Source organism: Squalius cephalus (genome assembly GCF_949319135.1).
Source record: "Squalius cephalus genome assembly, chromosome: 23".
NCBI lineage: Eukaryota > Metazoa > Chordata > Actinopteri > Cypriniformes > Leuciscidae > Squalius > Squalius cephalus.
Genome location: NC_137144.1, coordinates 25,322,304 through 25,341,516, shown reverse-complemented (window position 1 = coordinate 25,341,516; position 19,213 = coordinate 25,322,304). Strand labels below are relative to the sequence as shown.

The 19,213-nt window shown below is 37.6% G+C and overlaps 1 protein-coding gene across 9 annotated transcripts in view; it reads right to left on the bottom strand.

The window, feature by feature from the left end:
* Positions 1 to 416: 416 nt before the first annotated feature.
* Positions 417 to 19,213, bottom strand: part of myrf (myelin regulatory factor) — a 29,214-nt gene continuing 10,417 nt past the window's right edge. The window contains exons 3-27 of one of the 9 annotated variants that reach the window (XM_079860304.1): positions 18,682 to 18,963; positions 17,856 to 17,917; positions 17,316 to 17,538; positions 16,005 to 16,105; positions 15,807 to 15,921; positions 15,191 to 15,386; positions 15,018 to 15,094; positions 14,805 to 14,915; positions 13,292 to 13,391; positions 11,729 to 11,929; positions 11,422 to 11,530; positions 10,102 to 10,211; positions 9,859 to 10,019; positions 9,628 to 9,700; positions 7,523 to 7,605; positions 7,359 to 7,427; positions 7,142 to 7,237; positions 6,470 to 6,549; positions 6,251 to 6,364; positions 4,980 to 5,207; positions 3,899 to 3,992; positions 3,730 to 3,792; positions 3,391 to 3,496; positions 2,467 to 2,541; positions 417 to 2,338 (exon numbers count right to left, since the gene is read on the bottom strand). In XM_079860304.1, the coding sequence (XP_079716430.1) occupies positions 2,255 to 2,338; positions 2,467 to 2,541; positions 3,391 to 3,496; positions 3,730 to 3,792; positions 3,899 to 3,992; positions 4,980 to 5,207; positions 6,251 to 6,364; positions 6,470 to 6,549; positions 7,142 to 7,237; positions 7,359 to 7,427; positions 7,523 to 7,605; positions 9,628 to 9,700; positions 9,859 to 10,019; positions 10,102 to 10,211; positions 11,422 to 11,530; positions 11,729 to 11,929; positions 13,292 to 13,391; positions 14,805 to 14,915; positions 15,018 to 15,094; positions 15,191 to 15,386; positions 15,807 to 15,921; positions 16,005 to 16,105; positions 17,316 to 17,538; positions 17,856 to 17,917; positions 18,682 to 18,963 (3,013 nt within the window). In that variant the 3' untranslated portion in view covers positions 417 to 2,254. Of the gene's footprint in view, positions 2,339 to 2,466; positions 2,542 to 3,390; positions 3,497 to 3,729; positions 3,793 to 3,898; positions 3,993 to 4,979; positions 5,208 to 6,250; positions 6,365 to 6,469; positions 6,550 to 7,141; positions 7,238 to 7,358; positions 7,428 to 7,522; positions 7,606 to 9,627; positions 9,701 to 9,858; positions 10,020 to 10,101; positions 10,212 to 11,421; positions 11,531 to 11,728; positions 11,930 to 13,291; positions 13,392 to 14,804; positions 14,916 to 15,017; positions 15,387 to 15,806; positions 15,922 to 16,004; positions 16,106 to 17,315; positions 17,539 to 17,855; positions 17,918 to 18,681; positions 18,964 to 19,213 lie in introns of all 9 variants that reach the window. The other 8 variants (XM_079860309.1, XM_079860306.1, XM_079860301.1 and 5 more) reach the window with 8 other exon arrangements.

The following is a 19,213-nucleotide window of genomic DNA, read 5'->3' as shown; positions in this document are numbered from 1 at the left end:
AAATCTACTGGGTTTTATTTAGTAATACTCAAAAATAAGGGACATTGTCTGAGAAATTCTCGAAAAGCTCTGATCAATAGTGACGCTCCAACTGTTTAGACAAGTAACGTTCAGATAAAGCTATACAAGAATACACTGCATATAAACTGTTCAAAAGATCTATTCTGAACACAATCATTGGTTACGGCTTGTATAGTATGCATAGCAGCATACCAAAGTTAAAACAAAAGAGAAAGAACATATGGTGTAAAAGGAAAGATTAAGTACCATAGTAAAAACTCAATTTGAAGTGTTTCCTGACAGTGTGTATGATCCAGTGTTGACTTACGATTGCTACTGGTTCCAGTCTATCCAGTTTTAAAGAGAAATCCAGTGACTTTAACTCACAAATCCAGTAGTAATGGTTCCTCTTTTGAGATATGAGATGATATATTTACTGCAGTAACCATATTAAATTTAGATACTTCACATCTGTATTTTATCTGTATCTCTCCAGTGGACGTGACCGCTGTTAAACATGGCAACCCAGCCTGTTAAAGTCCTCCATAGTGTTCAACAGCAGTCTTTGGGAAGTTCACCAAACCGTGAGGTAAATAACCTGATTCGTGTCTCATTAATAATGAGCCAGTTGGTGCAGTTAAAGCCATTTCCAGTGTATAAATAGTCAATGAGCAGGAACAATTCAAAGACTTTAAAAATAAGAGGTTTTGAGCACGCAGATCCGTTAAAGCTGACATTAAAAAGGCAAAAGCAATCGTTTCTAGCCAAGCGAGTTCGGTTTCATGCACTGTTGCATAATGTAGTGTAAGCATGCCTTGCATTGACAGCACTGGCGTAAGTGGCGCTATAGCAGGAAACATAGCATCAACTCTTTAATATCTCTGTCAGCTCAACTCATAGCGAAGCAAGAGTTTGAAGAGAATCTCGCTGGTTAAGATTCATTACACTGTCGAGATGTCACAGTGAGAGCAGAAACACCCCAGCAAGCAATAGCCATCGTCTCACCATCTAGGTTAACTATAGTCCGGCTATGAGTAACACACTTCTAGCCAAAATAACCTTGAATTTGGTTACACGTTGTTTTAGCCAAAAATAACTTGCGAGATGTGTGATATTCCATCATGTAAGCAAAGTCAACAGAGATTACAAGGTGTTTGGTTTCGTTTCTTTGACATGTTATCTAACAGAGACCTAAAACACCTCGATCCACGGCGAGATATTACTTCCTCAAACATCCATGTCACAGTGTGAAATATTATTCGCATGAAGCTCAGCCAAAGGCATACGCAGAGAAAGAAGGCGAGGCTGTTGTTGTCATGTCGTGGAGACTCTGTGTGTTTCGATATGAAAGAAAAGCCCTTTGTTTGGCCTTTAGGAATCAGTGGGTTTCTGTTCTTGAGCAATACAACCCAAAAGTTCTCTTCAAAAACAGCTTCCTGAACCTCAAGTCGTGCTCGCAAAGTTGGTTCCGGTCGATCCGCTTGATCATCCGCATTATCAGAATCTGACTTGGGGCTTGAACGACAACATTATTAACAATTTGTGTTTACAAATGCTTTAGAAGCCTTGAAAGCTGAAACTCATGATTATGGTAATGAGCGTTATGTTTCTGACACACGCTTGAGGTGTTCGGCCAATCACAGCGCACTGGGTCAGCTGGCCAATCAGAGCACTCTGAGCTCTTCAGAAGGAGGGGCTTAATAGAAATCAGTGCATTTCAGACAGACTGGTGATAGAGGCGCTGCAATGATGTACAGTGTGTGGAAAATAATGTGTTTTGAGCATGTTAACCTAATAATACACCCAATAAACGAAATAATGAACTTTTTAAACAGCATCATGCGGCCTCTTTAAGAAATTAAATAGGGTCCTTTTTGATTTCTTGTTGACTTTAAGTGCAGCTCATGGTGTAACAGTCGAGTTTACAGACAGACCGCAGAACACGAGCTCCACCCAACAGCCGCTCACTGGTACCTGTTTATATTATGTCTTGGCAAATCAAAAGAAATGTATGTTAATGTGTCTGTGAGCAAGTGTGTATATAAGCAGTGATATGCCATTGAGGTTAAGGCTAAGTGAAAATTATTTTTGAAATATGCTCATTTTCCTTTCGTCTTGTACAAATATGCGCAGAACAAACACAGATAAGACGTCTTTAACAGCCCGCCCAGATTAAACAGTCTTTGAACCTGGGGTGGCGATACGAGTGGACACAGGAGAAGCCGAAGCTGAATGACATGAGTCTTGACGCTCCTTAGCATGTGCTTTGAATGAGGAAACTGTACTCAGAGCACTGGGAGGACACAGCGTCATCTTCACTGCTACATCCATTCTGACTCTGCTAACAGAGAGGTTAAATGGTTAACTTGCCCATAACACTTGTGGTAAAATAATGTGATTTTTTGTTTCTGGTTAGGACACATTGAAAAAGCGTGAGATAAACAGTTATGTCTGAAGTCCACTCACTGAATGTGACACTCTGAAATGATAGGTGACCTCTTGAAAAGGCATTATGGGAAGTGACCACAGGTGGCTGGTCCCCTGTTAGAAAAAAAGTTTGCATGTGACAACCGAAGCATATTTAAGGAGTGACGTTCTCAGTTACTACAGGTGCGATTCCTCTTACAGCTTTTTTCAACTGCTTACACACATTTTCAAAACTTTGCCTCTTTTTTTCTTCAAAACTTTACACACAAATCAAAGAATTGCACATACTAAGCACTGCATTCAAAATATCACAAACACATCTCAAAAGCAAACATTTGTTTTTGGATATATCATATACACACAGTTATTCAAAACCTAGAGCTCGTCTTTCATGAGCTTCTATGTACATTTCTGTACCAGATTGAATTGGTAATCGGCAGAGAGATGTTTAAAAATTTACGGTAAACACGAAAGCAAGATTGAAACCAAACTATTCATTTTTTTACTGTAAGCGTTTGTGGTTGTGCATACAGTATCACACAGTCCGAAAGAAAATAAATACATCAACCATGTTTAGTTGGACAGAAACCAAACATAATTTATAAGCCTATTCTAAAGCCATAATTGGTTGGTGTTAAGTAATGAGTGTTTGCACATGTGAGGAGTCAGTGTGAGGCACTGATGAATTACTGTGGCATTTTGATAGGTTGTGTTTGAAAAAAGGAAATCAAGATACTTTCTGTTAGATTTTTGTGTGTTACTTAGAGAATTGTGTGTTGTGGTTTGCAAAAAGTGTTTTATGAAATTGAAAACTGAGTCGAAGGCCGAGATTTAGTGTATGGTTTTGCAGATTTGGTGTGTGGTTCTGGTGTTTGAGTGTCATGTTTCAGAAATTGTGTGACAAGTAAGGAGTTTGTGTGTAAGCAGTTGAAAAACACTGTAAACTAGGAGCAATAATCTCACCGTTGTAAAAGTGCTCCGCTCTAATGAGAAAGAAGCTTCTGGGTGATTTGAGCAGAGACGCCCCCTGGTGGCTCCACACTGCCACACCCACACCACCTCAGAGGAGCTTAAAGGAGAAGAAGAGATCTCCATGAGTCAGATGTGTGTGTTAGTATCTCAGGGCTGATTCTATGGTCAGAGGATAGAGACATCTGTGGATGTGTCTGAGGACATCCATTGATCAATTACTGAAATATGACACACTACAAAACACTTTATCAGTGAGGAGTCATATCTTATGAAGCAAATCTCTTAATATTACTGGAGTAAAAGCTAAAAACTGTGTGTGTTTATACTCACATCATGTGCAGAGTTATGTAAGACATAGATGAGTTTTTGTCTCCATTTAGAAACACGGTAAAGCTGCAAATGAATAAAACACATCAGTTCAGAGGCCTGAAAACATCAGTGCTGCTCGATAACGGGGCATTTTGTGAGCCATTATAGCGATCTGAACACACACACACACCTGCAGCTCTCAGGTGAGGAACAATCAAGCGTTTTGATCTCCTGATCCATCTCGAGGATGTGTAGTTTGCTCAGACAGGCTAGTGGATTTCCACCTGTGTATAAAACATATAGTATATATTTATATAAAACGAGGGAGTTATTCTCTATATCAGTGTCAGTGTTTCTGAACTCCTTGAGTTTTCTTCCAGGAACGAACACGTCACAATATTCCTCATTTAAATAATTCATATGCAGAATAAAGTTGAAAGTTGAAAGTGGAGGTTATGGAAAGGGGACGGACATTTCCCAAACATGCTCGAAGCACTTGACCAATCACAACACACTGCTCCAGCCGACCAATCAGAGCACATTGTGCTTCATAGAGACGGGAACTAATCAGGGGTGTGTTTCCCGAAAGCATCATTAGCCAACTATGGTTGCACGTTCCATCATCAGCACAGTTCAACGAGTCGGTGTTTCCCGAAAACATAGTTCCCACGAACATTCGCAAAGTTGTGTGTTTGGAACGACAGCTCTCGAGCTGTGGTTAGAAGCAGAGTTTCTTGTTTGCATGACATGTGGACTCAATAAATCCTTATCTTGAGCTGACATTCGAGATCTATATCTTTCATTTCGAATATATATGCAAATATCATTGACGTCTTTCAGCTTGTCAAGAGATTTAAAGCCTAGTTTTTTTTTCTCAGATGCCATGTCCGTAATTTATATAAAAAAAGCATTAACTCGATAAAAGAAGTTATTGCTCGGCCACCTGCGTGACATCATTAAACAACGTGGTTGAGCGACAAATTTGCGACAGCACGGATTCGTGACTAGCTAGATAATTTCTTCAATTATGCATCATTCTATAGTAGTTAAGCAGCGAGTTACATTGTTGTACGGGAAACGCACCCCTGAACGTTACTGACAGACTGGGAGGAGAGGTGATGCAACAATATCAAAAATGAAAAAAATATGTATTTTTTTGAACATTCAAGCATGAAAACCTATTCTAGTAGAGCCAAAAACCAAAATCAAGACATTGAAAAAGGTATAATAATAGTTCTACTCAATATGTATGTATATATGTGTGTGTGTACCGTGTGTGTTGACACTGCGCTGTCTCCGGGGCGGGGGCTGTTGTCCCCCAGGCAAGCGTTTGGTTGCTCCGCTCAGCTCTGGAGGTTGAGGCGGCCGCTTGGCTTTGCTGAGAAACAGAGGAGCCGACGTGTGACTCAGACGGTTCTTGTTCCGGCTGTCTTTGTCCAGCGGCCGAGACTTTGCCTTCTTATTAATAGTGGCCTGGGTGGGAACGGCAGTGCTGGAGTCTGAGAGAGAGAGAGAGAGAGAGAGAGAGAGAGAGATGCAGTGAGAGAAACGATACTGTATTTTCTATTTAATCCAACAAAAAGAGAAGTATAGAGGATCTTTCATTATCACTGATGTGTCAATTCTCTGATTCATTCATTAAACCGATTCAATGATTCAACCCGAAAAAGTTTTCCTTCATAATGTGATGTATTTTTGTTAAACATGAAAGTCTTTTTGACCAGGAAAAAATGTAGAGGAAGACATTTATTAAGACAGTACAACTTTAAATTCATGTTAATGTTTAAAGAGTCATTTGTACACTTTACTTGAAGCCTTTATGTATAATGCATTATTAAGGTATTCATAATGTATATTATAATCCATTGTTTTTTCAAGTAATTGTATACAAAGTTAAAATGCATTCCTTGTTACATCTGAAATTGTTTGTTTGTCATGTGTTTTAATGAATTATACTTTCCAAAAGTGTAACAATGAATAGGTAAGTATTATAATGTATTATAACTAGGGCTGTCAAACGATTAATCGCGATTAATCGCATCCAAAATAAAAGTTTGTTTTTACATAATATATGTGTGTGTACGGTGTATAATTATTTTCTATATATAAATACACACACATGCATATATATTAAAGAAAAATGTGTTATTTATATGTAAAATATTTATATATAATATAAATTATATATAATATAAATATATATACACAGTATATACATGCAAATATTTCTTAAATATATACATGCATGTGTGTGTATTTATATATAGAAAATAATTATACTCCATACACACACATATATTATGTAAAAACAAACTTTTATTTTGGATGCGATTAATCGCGATTAATCGTTTGACAGCCCTAATTATAACTCTTACATGAGATCATTCAATGCATTTTAAGGTGCATTACAAGGTATAAACTTTTATAATGCATTACATATAAAGGCTTCAAGGAGTCATTTGTAACTGCTCTGATGGCTGCTTATTCAAAAACTTTCATTCTGTCGAAATTTGTAATTTATGTTGTGATGTAGTTGTCATACCTGGAGTGGATTGGTTGTTGCCTGGCGACAGACTGATAGTGGCTGATTGGTTGGTTGTGGCAGGTGTTGGAGGGCAGCAGGGCGGGTGATTGGACAATGATGGGGAGGTGGAGTCTGTAAGCAGATAATGACCTTCTATAAAACTATTAATCAAAATATGCACACTGGAAAAAATATCTTTTTGTGTTTTATTATTTGTGTAAGTGTGTTTTCTGGGACCTGGGGAGAGAGTGGATGTGGTCACTCTGGTAGGGGAGAAAGAAGCCTGGCGAGCCGAACCCAGAGCAGAACGAGACCTGCTGAAACAGAGAGATATTATACCAATGAAATCACATGAGGTCTCTCTAACATCTCAATTATTTCTCCCAGAAAGATATTAACCTGAGAATAAATGTCTCAAACTTGTGCAGATTTTCCAAGATACCAGTCAGACTTCTCAATATGAACTGAAACATTTCTCATCAATTCTCCTTAGATCAAATTATATTTTTTATAGCTCTATACTCTTAAAGAACTTCTAAGAAAAAAGTTGATAATTTGACATGAAAAGTCTACACTAAACTTCTAAACTTTTGTGTCATTAAGATAAAAAATTGAGCAAGGATGCATTGAAATGATCAAAAGACAGTAAAGACATTTATAAAGATTTCTATTTCAAATAAATGCTGTTCTTTTGAACAGAATATTAAACATATTCGGGGAAAAAATGTGTTGTAGTTTCCACTAAAATATGAAGCAGCACAACTGTTTTTAACATTAATAATAAGAAGAAATGTTTCTTGATCTGCAAATTTCAGGAATAAATTACATGTAAAAACAAGGAAATCTTTCAGAGCTGGATGAGAAGATGAAGTGATAGAGGAACAGAGAGAAGGGAAGTGGACAGCATACCACAGACAGAAGGATGGACAGAATGTGACGGTTGTAGTGAGGAAGGGCGTCCAAGAGACGAAAAGAAGGCAGTGGGACGCAGAGCTACAAGCCACACTGAGAGAAATAAGCCAGAGGAGATCAAACGAGAGCATACAGAAACAAAGAGAATGTCATCTGAGCATGATGTGCTGGTGTGTACATGTGAATGGATGCTTGTGTGTGAACATGTACATACCCCTCAACATCATTTATGCTTCCATGGTGTTGAAGATTGAGCACATAGAGGATGGACATGGATATGACACTAAGGAACGAGACAGAGAGAGATGATAATGAGCATGAAACAGAGACTCAGAATATTGATTCTAATGTTTTGGGTTGAGTGATTTCCTCTCTGACCTGAAGGCCATTATGATGACCAGCGCCAGGATGGTGCCCTGCATGAATCTGTGGCTCAGGCAGCTCTGCTCCGGGACGGACCTCTGCAACACACATCTCGACAATCATTCTATCCCATTCCATCTCACATTACCTTATCTTATCTAATTTTATTTGATTTTATAAAATGTATCTCATCTGTCTCGTCTCTCATCTCATTTATTTCATATATCTTTCATGTCATCTCACCTAATCTCATATATCTCTCATCTCATATATCTCTCATCTCACCTAATCTCATATATCTCTCATGTCATCTCACCTCATCTCATATATCTCTCATCTCGTATATCTCTCATCTCACCTCATCTCATATATCTCTCATTTCACCTAATCTCATATATCTCTCATCTCGTATATCTCTCATCTCATATATCTCATCTCATATATCTCTCATGTCATCTCACCTCATATCATATATCTCATCTCATATATCTCTCATGTCATCTCACCTCATCTCATTTATCTCTCATGTCATCTCATCTCACATATCTCTCATCTCACCTCATCTCATATATCTCTCATCTCACCTCATCTCATATATCTCTCATCTCACCTCATATCATATATCTCATCTCATATATCTCGCGTCATCTCACCTCATCTCATATATCTCATCTCATATATCTCTCATCTCACCTCATCTCATATATATCTCATGTCATCTCACCTCATCTCATATATATCTCATGTCATCTCACCTCATCTCATATATCTCATCTCATATATCTCGCGTCATCTCACCTCATCTCATCTCATCTCATCTCATATATCTCTCATCTCACCTCATCTCATATATATCTCATGTCATCTCACCTCATCTCATATATCTCTCATCTCACCTCATATCATATATCTCATCTCATATATCTCGCGTCATCTCACCTCATCTCATATATCTCATCTCATATTATATATCTCTCATGTCATCTCATCTCATATATATCTCATCTCATTTATTCCTCCTCATCTCACTCATCTAATCTCATCTCTCATATATTTTTCATCGCATCGCATCTCATCTCATATATTTCTCATGTCATCTCATCTCATCTCATATCATATATCTCTCATCTTGTCTCATCTCAAGAGAAACGTTTACACTGAGTGTAGAAATACATTTTCAGAAAGTTTTATTGCCGTGGTGTTTTTTGCATCATGGCATAGTGTGTTGTCCAACATGAAAATAATTTTATATCAGAAGGCACAATCCTTCTTTTTAAACCATAGCATATAATGGTCAGTTATGAATTCCACATCTCTTGCAGAAGTCATTTTGACACCCTCAGAGACCCTAAAGGGAGCTCCTTACTGACATTGCAGTCTTGTTGGGACAGGGTGGCCATTCACCAACCAACCCTCCACAAATCCACCCATCCATCTGGACCATCCATTGCAGCACAGTATTCGTCAGTGAATACAACTATCTCAAAATGAGTCTTCATGTATTTCTAAACCCACTGTAAACATTTCTCTTTTTGAGCTTTGGTTAGGGGTGGCTGAAATGCAAATTCTCTTCATGGAGAGGTTCTTGAGACTCTAGAGAAACCAGCAGCTTTAAATAGCCTCCCTGTTTGCTGCTCAACAGTGGCTTTTTTAATAGCTGCCCTTTTAATACTATTATTTGTTTGACAGAAACTTCCCTAATAAGCCTTTATCTGACTGGGTTCTTCTGTGCTTTAAAGCACTCACAAATCTTATGATAATCATCATTCAGTTTGCGTAAAACATTAGTAGTTTTCATGCCTTTTGCAAGACATTGCACCATTTCATGCTTTTCATCTTCAGAAAGATCTTTCTTCCTCCCCATATTACATGAGAACTGTGACTTGCTTAATAATGTGGAACAACAAGTAGGTTTTCCATTGACCTAAGTAGACCTGGGAAACTATTTAACAAACCTGTCTGAGATTGATACCAGTTTTCTAAAAAGATATGAGGAATAAAACAAATAAACACTTTCTTTGAAAAACTAAAATCTGTATGTTTATTGTACTAAAACCATAATAAGTTGGAACACAGTGTATGTATATTTTTTAAAAGAAGTAGTCTGACTTAAATCATACCTTGCTTCCTGGCTTAGCTGTTTTTTTCTTGAGTGGACCACTTCCTGTTCTGCTAAAATAGCTTCCTGATTGGCTAGAAAAAAGGAGCATATTTCTTCAGACTTCTTTACTTTGAATTCACTCAAACAGATGCACCTGTGAGTGCACAGCTTCATAAACACACACACACACACACACACACACACACACACACACACACACACACACACACACACACACACACACACACACCTGACTGTGCCTCCACTGACAGAGCTCTTCATGCTGTCTAGCCGGCGCAGTTTGGCGAGTTTTCGGCTCCAGCGTTCGAGCTCGTCAATACGAGTCTCCAGATTATCAGTGAGTTTGCAGAGCTCCTTCACCGCTCCCACGTTCTCCATGAAGATCCGGTCCTGTAGCATCAAACACACACACATGAGAGGGAGGCACAGAGACTGCGTGGGCATTTGCAGGAATGTGTGTGAGCACTCGTACTTTATTGACCACCAGTAGATTAGGGATGGTCTCTCCGTTAGCACACACCACGTCTCCTCCCTCTTTCACAGCCTCCGGTAGAATCTGCTGGACCTCCTGAGCGATCACCCCTGATAACACACACAAACACGTTGGGTTTCCATGTTTTATGGGAATTTCCATAGACGTAATGATTTTTATACTGTACAAAGTGTATATTCTCTCCCCTTAAGGCTGATTTATACTTCTGCGTCGGACCTACGCCGGAGCCTCTACGCTGTAGGCAACGCGTTGGTTTTCATTTATACTTCTGCGTCGTTGTCCGCGTTGACGCGCGCAGAGGGAGCATGTGAAACCCGAGGGAGCGGTCCTAGCAGACCAATCACAGTGCTTGCGTCCGCGTAGAGTTGACGCGTTGTTACATTTTTGGAGAGGTGCACGTCAGGGTACGCGCGCTACACACAGCCTACGACGTAGCTACGGCGTAAGTTCGACGCAGAAGTATAAATTGGGCTTTACACTAACTCTACACCTAAACCTACCAATCACACAAAACTTTATGCAATTTTCAAAAAAACATTACTTAGTGTGATTTATAAGCTGTTTTCCTCATAGGGACCAAAAAATGTCCCCACAAGGACAAGGATTTTAAATATTGCCACACACACACACACACACACGCAAAGTTTCTGTTAAGCACTAGTTTTACAGTCCAAATTTACTAAATAGTGATTATAACTAAATAATCCTTAATGAATAAATCTCACAAAGTAATGTCTGGGTCACATTTCACCCCATAATCAAAAAGAGAATATAAAAAAATATATATTTAGCAGTTTACTAAAATGAAAACTAAACTAAATAAGATATCAATATTAGATGAAAAACTTAACTTTAAAAATTTGTTTAGAAATGTTGCCTGGGCAACTAACTGAAATAAACAAGTTTAAGTACTAAAATTACTAAAATAAAAGTGAATTAAAGCTAAATAGAAATATATATATGTATATATATATATATATATACATATAAAAGCACATAACTAAATTACTAAAACTTAAACTAAAATTAATATTGAAAATATAAAAATAAAAGCTAATACAAAATATTAATAAATGCTATTAAAAGAAAAAAATAATACTAAAATAACTGATTTATGATGAGTTTAAGTAACATTATTTTCATGAGCACATTTTCAGAAATGCAAATTCTCATTACTGTCCGGACACAATGATAAGAGTTAAATTATTTTGATAGTCCTACAAATAAATAAGCATCATTTTTTAATGCAAAATATTTTGATTTTAATGTGAATATTGGAGCTGATCTGAGGGACAGTACCGGTCTCAGCAGTGGTATCGATGCCCACTGAGGCTGCAAACTCAGGCTTATACTGATAATGCACCAGCCTCATTTGAGAAATCCGCCTCAGGTTATCAGTGGTGTCCACCTGGAGAAAGAGAAAGGGAGAGCGATATTTGTGCACTTATATGAGCAAAAAATAGCTAAATTATTCCATTATCAAAGGAAAACATGATGAAAATAGTTTCAAGGCCAATTAAAAATGTTTTCTATTCCCCCACTGTTGGTGAGTGTGGCACAAAAGCAAGTATGTGCCTTGTGTGTGTAAGGAGAGATATGCACACACCTCCTTCACATTCTCCTTGGCTCTAATGTCGGAAGGATGCACAAGGGAACCCATGACCTTCACATTGCCATGGACAACCAGGGCCTCGTCCGGCCGGTCCGTGTTGATGCCCACTCGACCGTGGTGATACACAGAGTCTTGCATCTGCCCTCTCTGCCATAACACTTCACTGTCACTCTCAAACTGACCTGGATTAGATGCCTGAGAGAAAGAAAGAAGGAGAGAGAGAGAAAGAACTAAGTAATAGAGCAATACTTTATGTAATTGGCTGGGAAGGGAAGGTCTTGTGTTACTGCAAATTCAGCTGATTTTTAAATAAATTTACACATAAAACTTTGAATACACATTTAGCATATAATCAAGATTAGAGATGCACTGATTCCGATATTGGTTTCGGGCCTGAAATTGTAGTTGTTTTCGTTAAAATGTTCAGATACGCACTCCACTCAACACACACGCGTCATTTGGATTAAAACTAAATCATATAAGTACGTAAAAGCATTAACTGTTGCATGATTTATGTATGAGTGCTTCGCTACATTAGTACAGGAAAACGTCATGTGATCACTGTACCGCTACACTGGAGCAGCTCAGGATGTGCGCTGTGATATTAAATGAAAGATAAAATACAACAGAGCAACAGAATGAACGGAAAGTAACAGTACAATAGATTTTTTTAACAGGCATACACCGCAAAAAATGTTTTTCTTCTTCAATATTTTTGTCTTTTTTTCTAGTACAAATGACTAAATATCTAAACATTCTTAAATCAAAATACTTTTACTCAAGAAGCAAGATATTAAATCTTGTTTTCTAAAAAATGTATCAAAATTAAACAACCTTATGCTTTAATACAAGAAAAATATCTACCAATGGGGTCAGAAAAATAAACTTAATTTAAAGGGTAAACAAGTTTAGTTTTCTGATCTCATTGGCAGATGTTTTTTCTTGTTTTGTGTAGTCAGTTAATCTTGATCATGTTTTTTTTTTAGAAAACAAGCCGTGTTATCTTATGTCATTTTGCTTCTCAATCTTTGATTTAAGAATGTTTAGATATTTGTACTGAAAAGAAAAATACTGAGAAAGAAAATATTTTTTGCAGTGTAATTAAGTGTGAAAATGACATCTATTCATTAAACAAATTAAGCCAGTTAATATGGTTAATTTTCTTTTGGTTTCTCTACCTAATATTTGTAAAAAATAGCAAATTAATTGAAAACAGGTATCGGTAATCAGTATTGGCAAGTACATAAAACCAAAGTATTGGTATCGTACTCTTTCTGGAAAAAGTGGTATCAGTGCATTCCTAATAAAGATTTATTACTTCATCAGAATTTTAATCTCTCAATAAGAATAATAAGTAAAAAATGCCATTAAAAAACCAAATACACAAAAAAACATTGAAAAAAAGAGGCAAGAAATCAAAAGTCAGGAGCATAAAAACGAATCATTTGAGCACTGCAGACTGTAACAGTAATAGTGATTGGTCAGAGGCGGATAATTGACACACAGAAACAGGCTGTGATTGGAGGAGGTCGGTCAGACAGACACGACCAGACTGACAGCGGTTACCCTGACGATGATCCTCTCGGAGACGTGAGCCGCCACCGTGAAGCTCTGACTGTGACTCTGAGCCTGAAGAGCAACTACCAGCATGAAGTACCTACACAAATACAAATACAAATGTTTTTAATGAGAAATCAAAACTTTTCTGTGCTATTTTGACCTTATGTAATATCTATGGACAGTATTAGTGACTCGCTGACAATTTTGACAATTTTACAGTAATAAAACTGGATGTTTTTTTATGTATTAACTCTTTCCCTGCCATTGATGTAATTTTCCGGCCTTCCCGTGTTTTTAATTTTATACAGCAGGGGGCGCTATTACACATCTTCTGAAAGAGTACTGAATCTCCTGATCAAAACACAGGCGAAGAAGAAGCAGAAACAAGCGATAGCTTATGTAAACATATGCATATGTAAAATAATGGCATAAACAGCATATAAATCAAAACTGCCTAATGTTACTGAATGAAATGTCGACCCAGGACGAGCTTTGGGGGTGTTGATGAACTCGATCTACTCCATCTGTGTTTTGATCATCGTTCTGAATCCCATCTGGATGAAGTCTTTTTTATGAAACACACATTCAAGTGTTACAAAAAAAATGCATGAAGCTAGAATAAAACATTTGGTTACACTTTCTATGAAGCCCATGCTTATAATGAATTATAGCTCTATTTATACTTATTTATAAGTAAGTATTACTATTCTATAAATATATTTATAAAGACTCATTAAGACCACATTATAAGAACAGTTATAGTTACATTTATATACAGTAATTACTTATAATTCATGCATTTGCTTTTTCAATGTGCATTCTCATAATCCATTATACACTGATTTATAAGTATTAATTAGTTACAATGACTTTTTAGTAATTCAGATTCATTTCTGTCAAATAAGTGAATGTATTGTTATTAATAGCCGTGTTGTGTTCTTATAAATACTAATTTTGAGTGATACCGTTTCTAACCTCTATAAATGCATCATTGATGGCTTTAATTGAAGTGAAAATATAGGATGCAATTTTCCCAAAGCAAATGTTAAGAAATCCTGAAGATGTGCTCTATACATTTTACATTGTTTTTTTGTAAATGTAAATATGAACAATAATTCCTGTAATAAAATAATGGGGGAAATACAGAAATCCTTAATACAAACGGTTGATCTTTTTAACACTTTATATACAAGTAAGTATAAATGGGGCTAAAATTAATTAAAAGCATGGACTTCATAGAAAGTGTTACCAAACTTTTTGTTGTTGTTTAAAAGCAGAGGGTTTGTTCTTTCTTTTGATTTATTGTATTTTTAGATACAACAAAATATTCTGTGGGGCATGAAACTTTTGTGAAAATGATCAAAAATGCTGGCAGCGACGGGCAACTTTTTTCAAAAACGCTGGCGGGGAAAGAGTTAAGTTCTTTTGTCTGTGGTAATCAGATACAACAAACAATATATGTTGTAAATAAACCTGTTTAGGTTGTCTTTGTCATGGCCATATTTCATACCTCTGGTCGGGGTTCGGCTTGCCTTTCTTCCTCATGTTATTGGCTGTGGTCTCGCTGAAGTGGAGACGACCCACCGTTACCTTTGTAACCTGCTCTGGTGGCAATGTCACTCTGTAAAACAAATGGCTAACATTTATGTCACATGCCTCAAATCCACACACTTAACATGTGATATTTCATAGGAACTCCCTCAACTGGTGTAAAAAGACTTACAACACTGGTTTAAAGGGTCTTTTGCTCCGGTCAGACTGTGACTGTTCCACATTAATGGACTGATTCATTGCTTCCAACTGGAAGATACGTAGATAAATACATGCTACATTATGCACGAGTTTATAAACATAAGTAGCAGTAGTTATGACTGGTTTTCTGGTTGTTTGACTCACCTTGACCCCATTGAGTTTCATGTAAAAGCATTCGATGGGCTGCAGCCCCTCACTGGTCTTCACGTATTTGGGATCTCCCGGCATTCCTATGTACACGGTCACCTGGAAGTGGTTCTTCTTCTGACACACAAATGCATCGTCAGCCAAGGAGAAGTTGAAACCCTTATCTGCATCCACCCTATAGGTAGGCATCGGACTGGAGAGGCAGAAAGAGAGAAAGAGAAAGAAAACAGCATGGAGAGGGTGTAAAACTTAAAAACTTAATGTGTGTTTATCATAAAACTCACTAAGAATAAACCAAGTTCTGAGCTAATTTTTGTTATCGTTGACCTAAAGTCATGCCATTTTTTCATGATCTTTCTCTCTCTGTTCGTCCTCATTCCTCTCTCTTGTAAGCCAGATCTCTGCTCTTGCTCTCACTCCTACACACTGCTCACCTCATAGGAATTCCCTGGCCGCTACCATCCATCTCTCTCTTTTCGATCTCTTTTAGTACAGCCTGATACCTCCCTATACCCCATTAAATCCCAAACACACACTTTTGCCCTCAGTGTATTTCTCATTCCTCTGTCATAAATCTAAGTGCAGAGGTGTGTAGGATTAGAGCAGCACCCACAGTTCTTTTCCATTGGAGTCGTATAACATAGTCCACTTGTTCTGCTGGTGCGCCTGCCACTTTATGCACTGATAGTTTGGATCCAGGTATGAGTTTTCTGCATCCTGCATCAAACCTGTGAAGGCACGAATGCACAAACATCATATAGTGCTGAAAATGTAACCGTGCTTGTATACGTGTGTGTGTGTGTGTGTGTACCTGGCTCTTGCTTGATGATGCCCGTGAGTATTTGGGAGTTGAGAGTGCCGTTGGGAGAGTCTGAATGTTTTCTCTTCTTTGCGGGATGTACAGGAATCCCACTGGAGAATCACAAAGCATGCGGATAATTGCATAAATAATAGCAACGGACAGTTGATGTGGATAATTTTGACACATTTACATTTATCAGACACTTTTATCCAAAGCAACTTACATTGCATTTCAAGGTACACATTTACATTCTTATCAGTTCTTGCTTTCCCTGGGAATCGAACCCATGACCGTGGCGTTGCAAGCACCAATGGAAAGCAGCTACTGGTGACACTGGTGCATCTCTACCTCTACCGAAGTGGTTCTCAACCAGGGGTCCGGGGCAAAATTTCAAGTGGGCCGCAGGATGACTTAAAAGTATTTTAATTAATAAATTATAACTAATATATTTAAATAATCGATATAAAATTAATCTAATATATCATTTAATCTAATATATAAATTAATCTAAATTAAAATGCTAACACACTGAATGTGACACTACTGAAAAAAATAAATAAAAATAAAAATAAAATAAAATAATATAAAACCAGCTGGCTGGGGCTCACTAATGACTTAAAAACATATTTACATTAATTTATTGAAATAATCTAAATCTAAATTAAAATGCTAAATAAGACATAAAATCACGATTAAAATTATTTCTGAGATTGTAACAGTACTGCTGAATGTGAAATAAAATTTATATTTTTTGTTTTTATTAATTTTAGTGCTGGGAAAAAATTAATCGCGATTAATCGCATCCAAAATAAAAGTTTGTGTTTGCATAATATATATGTGTGTACTGTGTATAATTATTTTGTATATATAAATACACACATATGCATGTATATATTTAAGATTTTTATTTATTTATATATAAATTATTATATTTATATATAATATAAATTATGTAGAAATGTATATACAGTATATACATGCAAATATTTCTTAAATATATACATGCATATGTGTGTATTTATATATACACAACATAATTATACACAGTACACACACATATATTATGCAAACACAAACTTTTATTTTGGATGCGATTAATCGCGATAAATTTTTTCATAGCACTAATTAATTTCAATAACTTGGAATATCATCACACATAATTGTTGTAAAATAATATATTTAAAATTTATTAAAATGTTTACATTTCTTAAAAGAGGGTCCTTTGGGTCAATAATTTCGGTCATACTCATTTAAGTCCCCTGATCTATAAAAGATCAATCTCTGAGTGATGAAATGTTCCTCAGATTGTCTCTTTCTTACTCAGGTCCTTGTGGATGTTGCAGGAGTTGATGTAGCATCTGACTCTGCTGAATGTCTCCGCCCCCGCCGCTGGTTGGACCAATCGGATACTGCGAGATCATGGGCTCTGGCTTAAGGTACATGTCCCGGTGCATGCTGGGATAGAGGGGGTGTGTGGGGAGAGGTGGAGGACTGGTCATGTGACACATGTTTTCGGGCGTCATTGTCCTGAGCATGTGCGAATCTGGGAAGGAAAAATAAAAAGCAGACACCACATTTTTATATTTCCTTAAAAAGCAAGTTCTTATTCATCACCCTCGGCACCATGCCAATAGTTAAAATCAACAGTAACAAAATCCAGCAGTTAGCTGTGTTAAATAATTGTTTTTATGTCCACATTTATCGACATTATATTTAAAACTAAAAGAATAACTAAACAACTTTCTGTTAATGTTTTTTGAACCTTTAATAACTTGCAATCTTGATCATTTAACACTGCTGCATCTCCCTGCACTGAAATGGTTTAATTAACATTAAATCATTCAGGTGGATTGAACTTACCGTTGGCTTGCTGGGGTGAATACGGCTCTGAGCTGGAGTCTGGAGGGGACTCGGGTAGCGTTCTGCAAAAATAATAACATTAAATACAATTTATGTACATTAAACACATTAAATACACAACAACATGAGTGAGTCAGCTAAGGTTTTGGGAGGTTGCACGTTTTTTTTGTCTTGTCTTGCGTGAAAAAAATCATCCTCACCTCTTTAATGCATGTCTGTGGGATTTATTTCACCTGTTTTATAGTCCAGCAAGTGAAATGGTGCATCTGATCACTAGCAGCATAACAGCACACCTCTCCTCAAGACACACGATTTGAGGAATCATTCAAACGGGGGCAGGACGATACACACGCTGAAGTTGAACAATTAAAAGGGATGCCTTTGCATTGCATGCACCACTAAACATTCAAGCACTATAGTGAGTCAGTTCTTGTTTTAATTGGAAACCCATCAAAAAGCTCACTAACGACATAACTGATGCCTCCTTTTGGGCAACATTATAAAAGAGCTTTACTGATTGCACAATTCCTCACAGGATATCAGGCCTGACCCATTCATCTAATGTCTCAGCGCTTATTCCCAGATCACTCCTACGTCTGTCTTACTCAGCCTTTAGTAAGAAACTAAGAATACTTTGGGTTTTACGAGCCTGACGCAGATTTAGGGCTGGACGTTTTTACTAAAATTTGTACGTTCACATACAAATCACTTTGTATGTTTTATTAGGGTATGTGTACTTTTACTCAAGCACTTGATTTGTGTACTTCGTCCACCACTGGTCATATTTATGTCATTTTTGCTCCTCTCTGTTCTGTCTTTCTCTTACCCGGGTGCGTACTGTCCGTGGTGGTCCGGTTTGACGTGTGGCTGTTGGTGTTGGGGTGTCTGGCTCTGCTGTTGCCCCAGGCAGGGGTAGTTGTGTCTGAGGTGGCCCAGCGGTGGTGGAGGCGGATAGGGGTTCTGGCAGGACTGGGACAGAGACGGGACGGTGCCCTGGCGCAGGGGGATGGGGGGGCTGACGCCACACCCTAACCCCCCTGAAGAGGATGCCCCGGCCTGGGGCGAGAGATACTGGGGTCCTGGGGTGCTGTGGACCTCTGTGAAACAACTAGAGGAAGAAAACCCAAATCACCAGCTGATGGCCAATATGACTCATTATTATCAAAATAAGCACATCATCATAACAAATTTGGGGCCCTATCATACACCCGGTGCAATGCAGCGCCAAGCGCAAGTGTATTTTGCTAGTTTCAGCCCGACGCAGTTATCATTTTCACGTCCTGCGCCACATTGTTTAAATAGCAAATGCATTTGCGCCCATTTATGCACCCATGGGCTGCTGGTCTGAAAATGAGGTG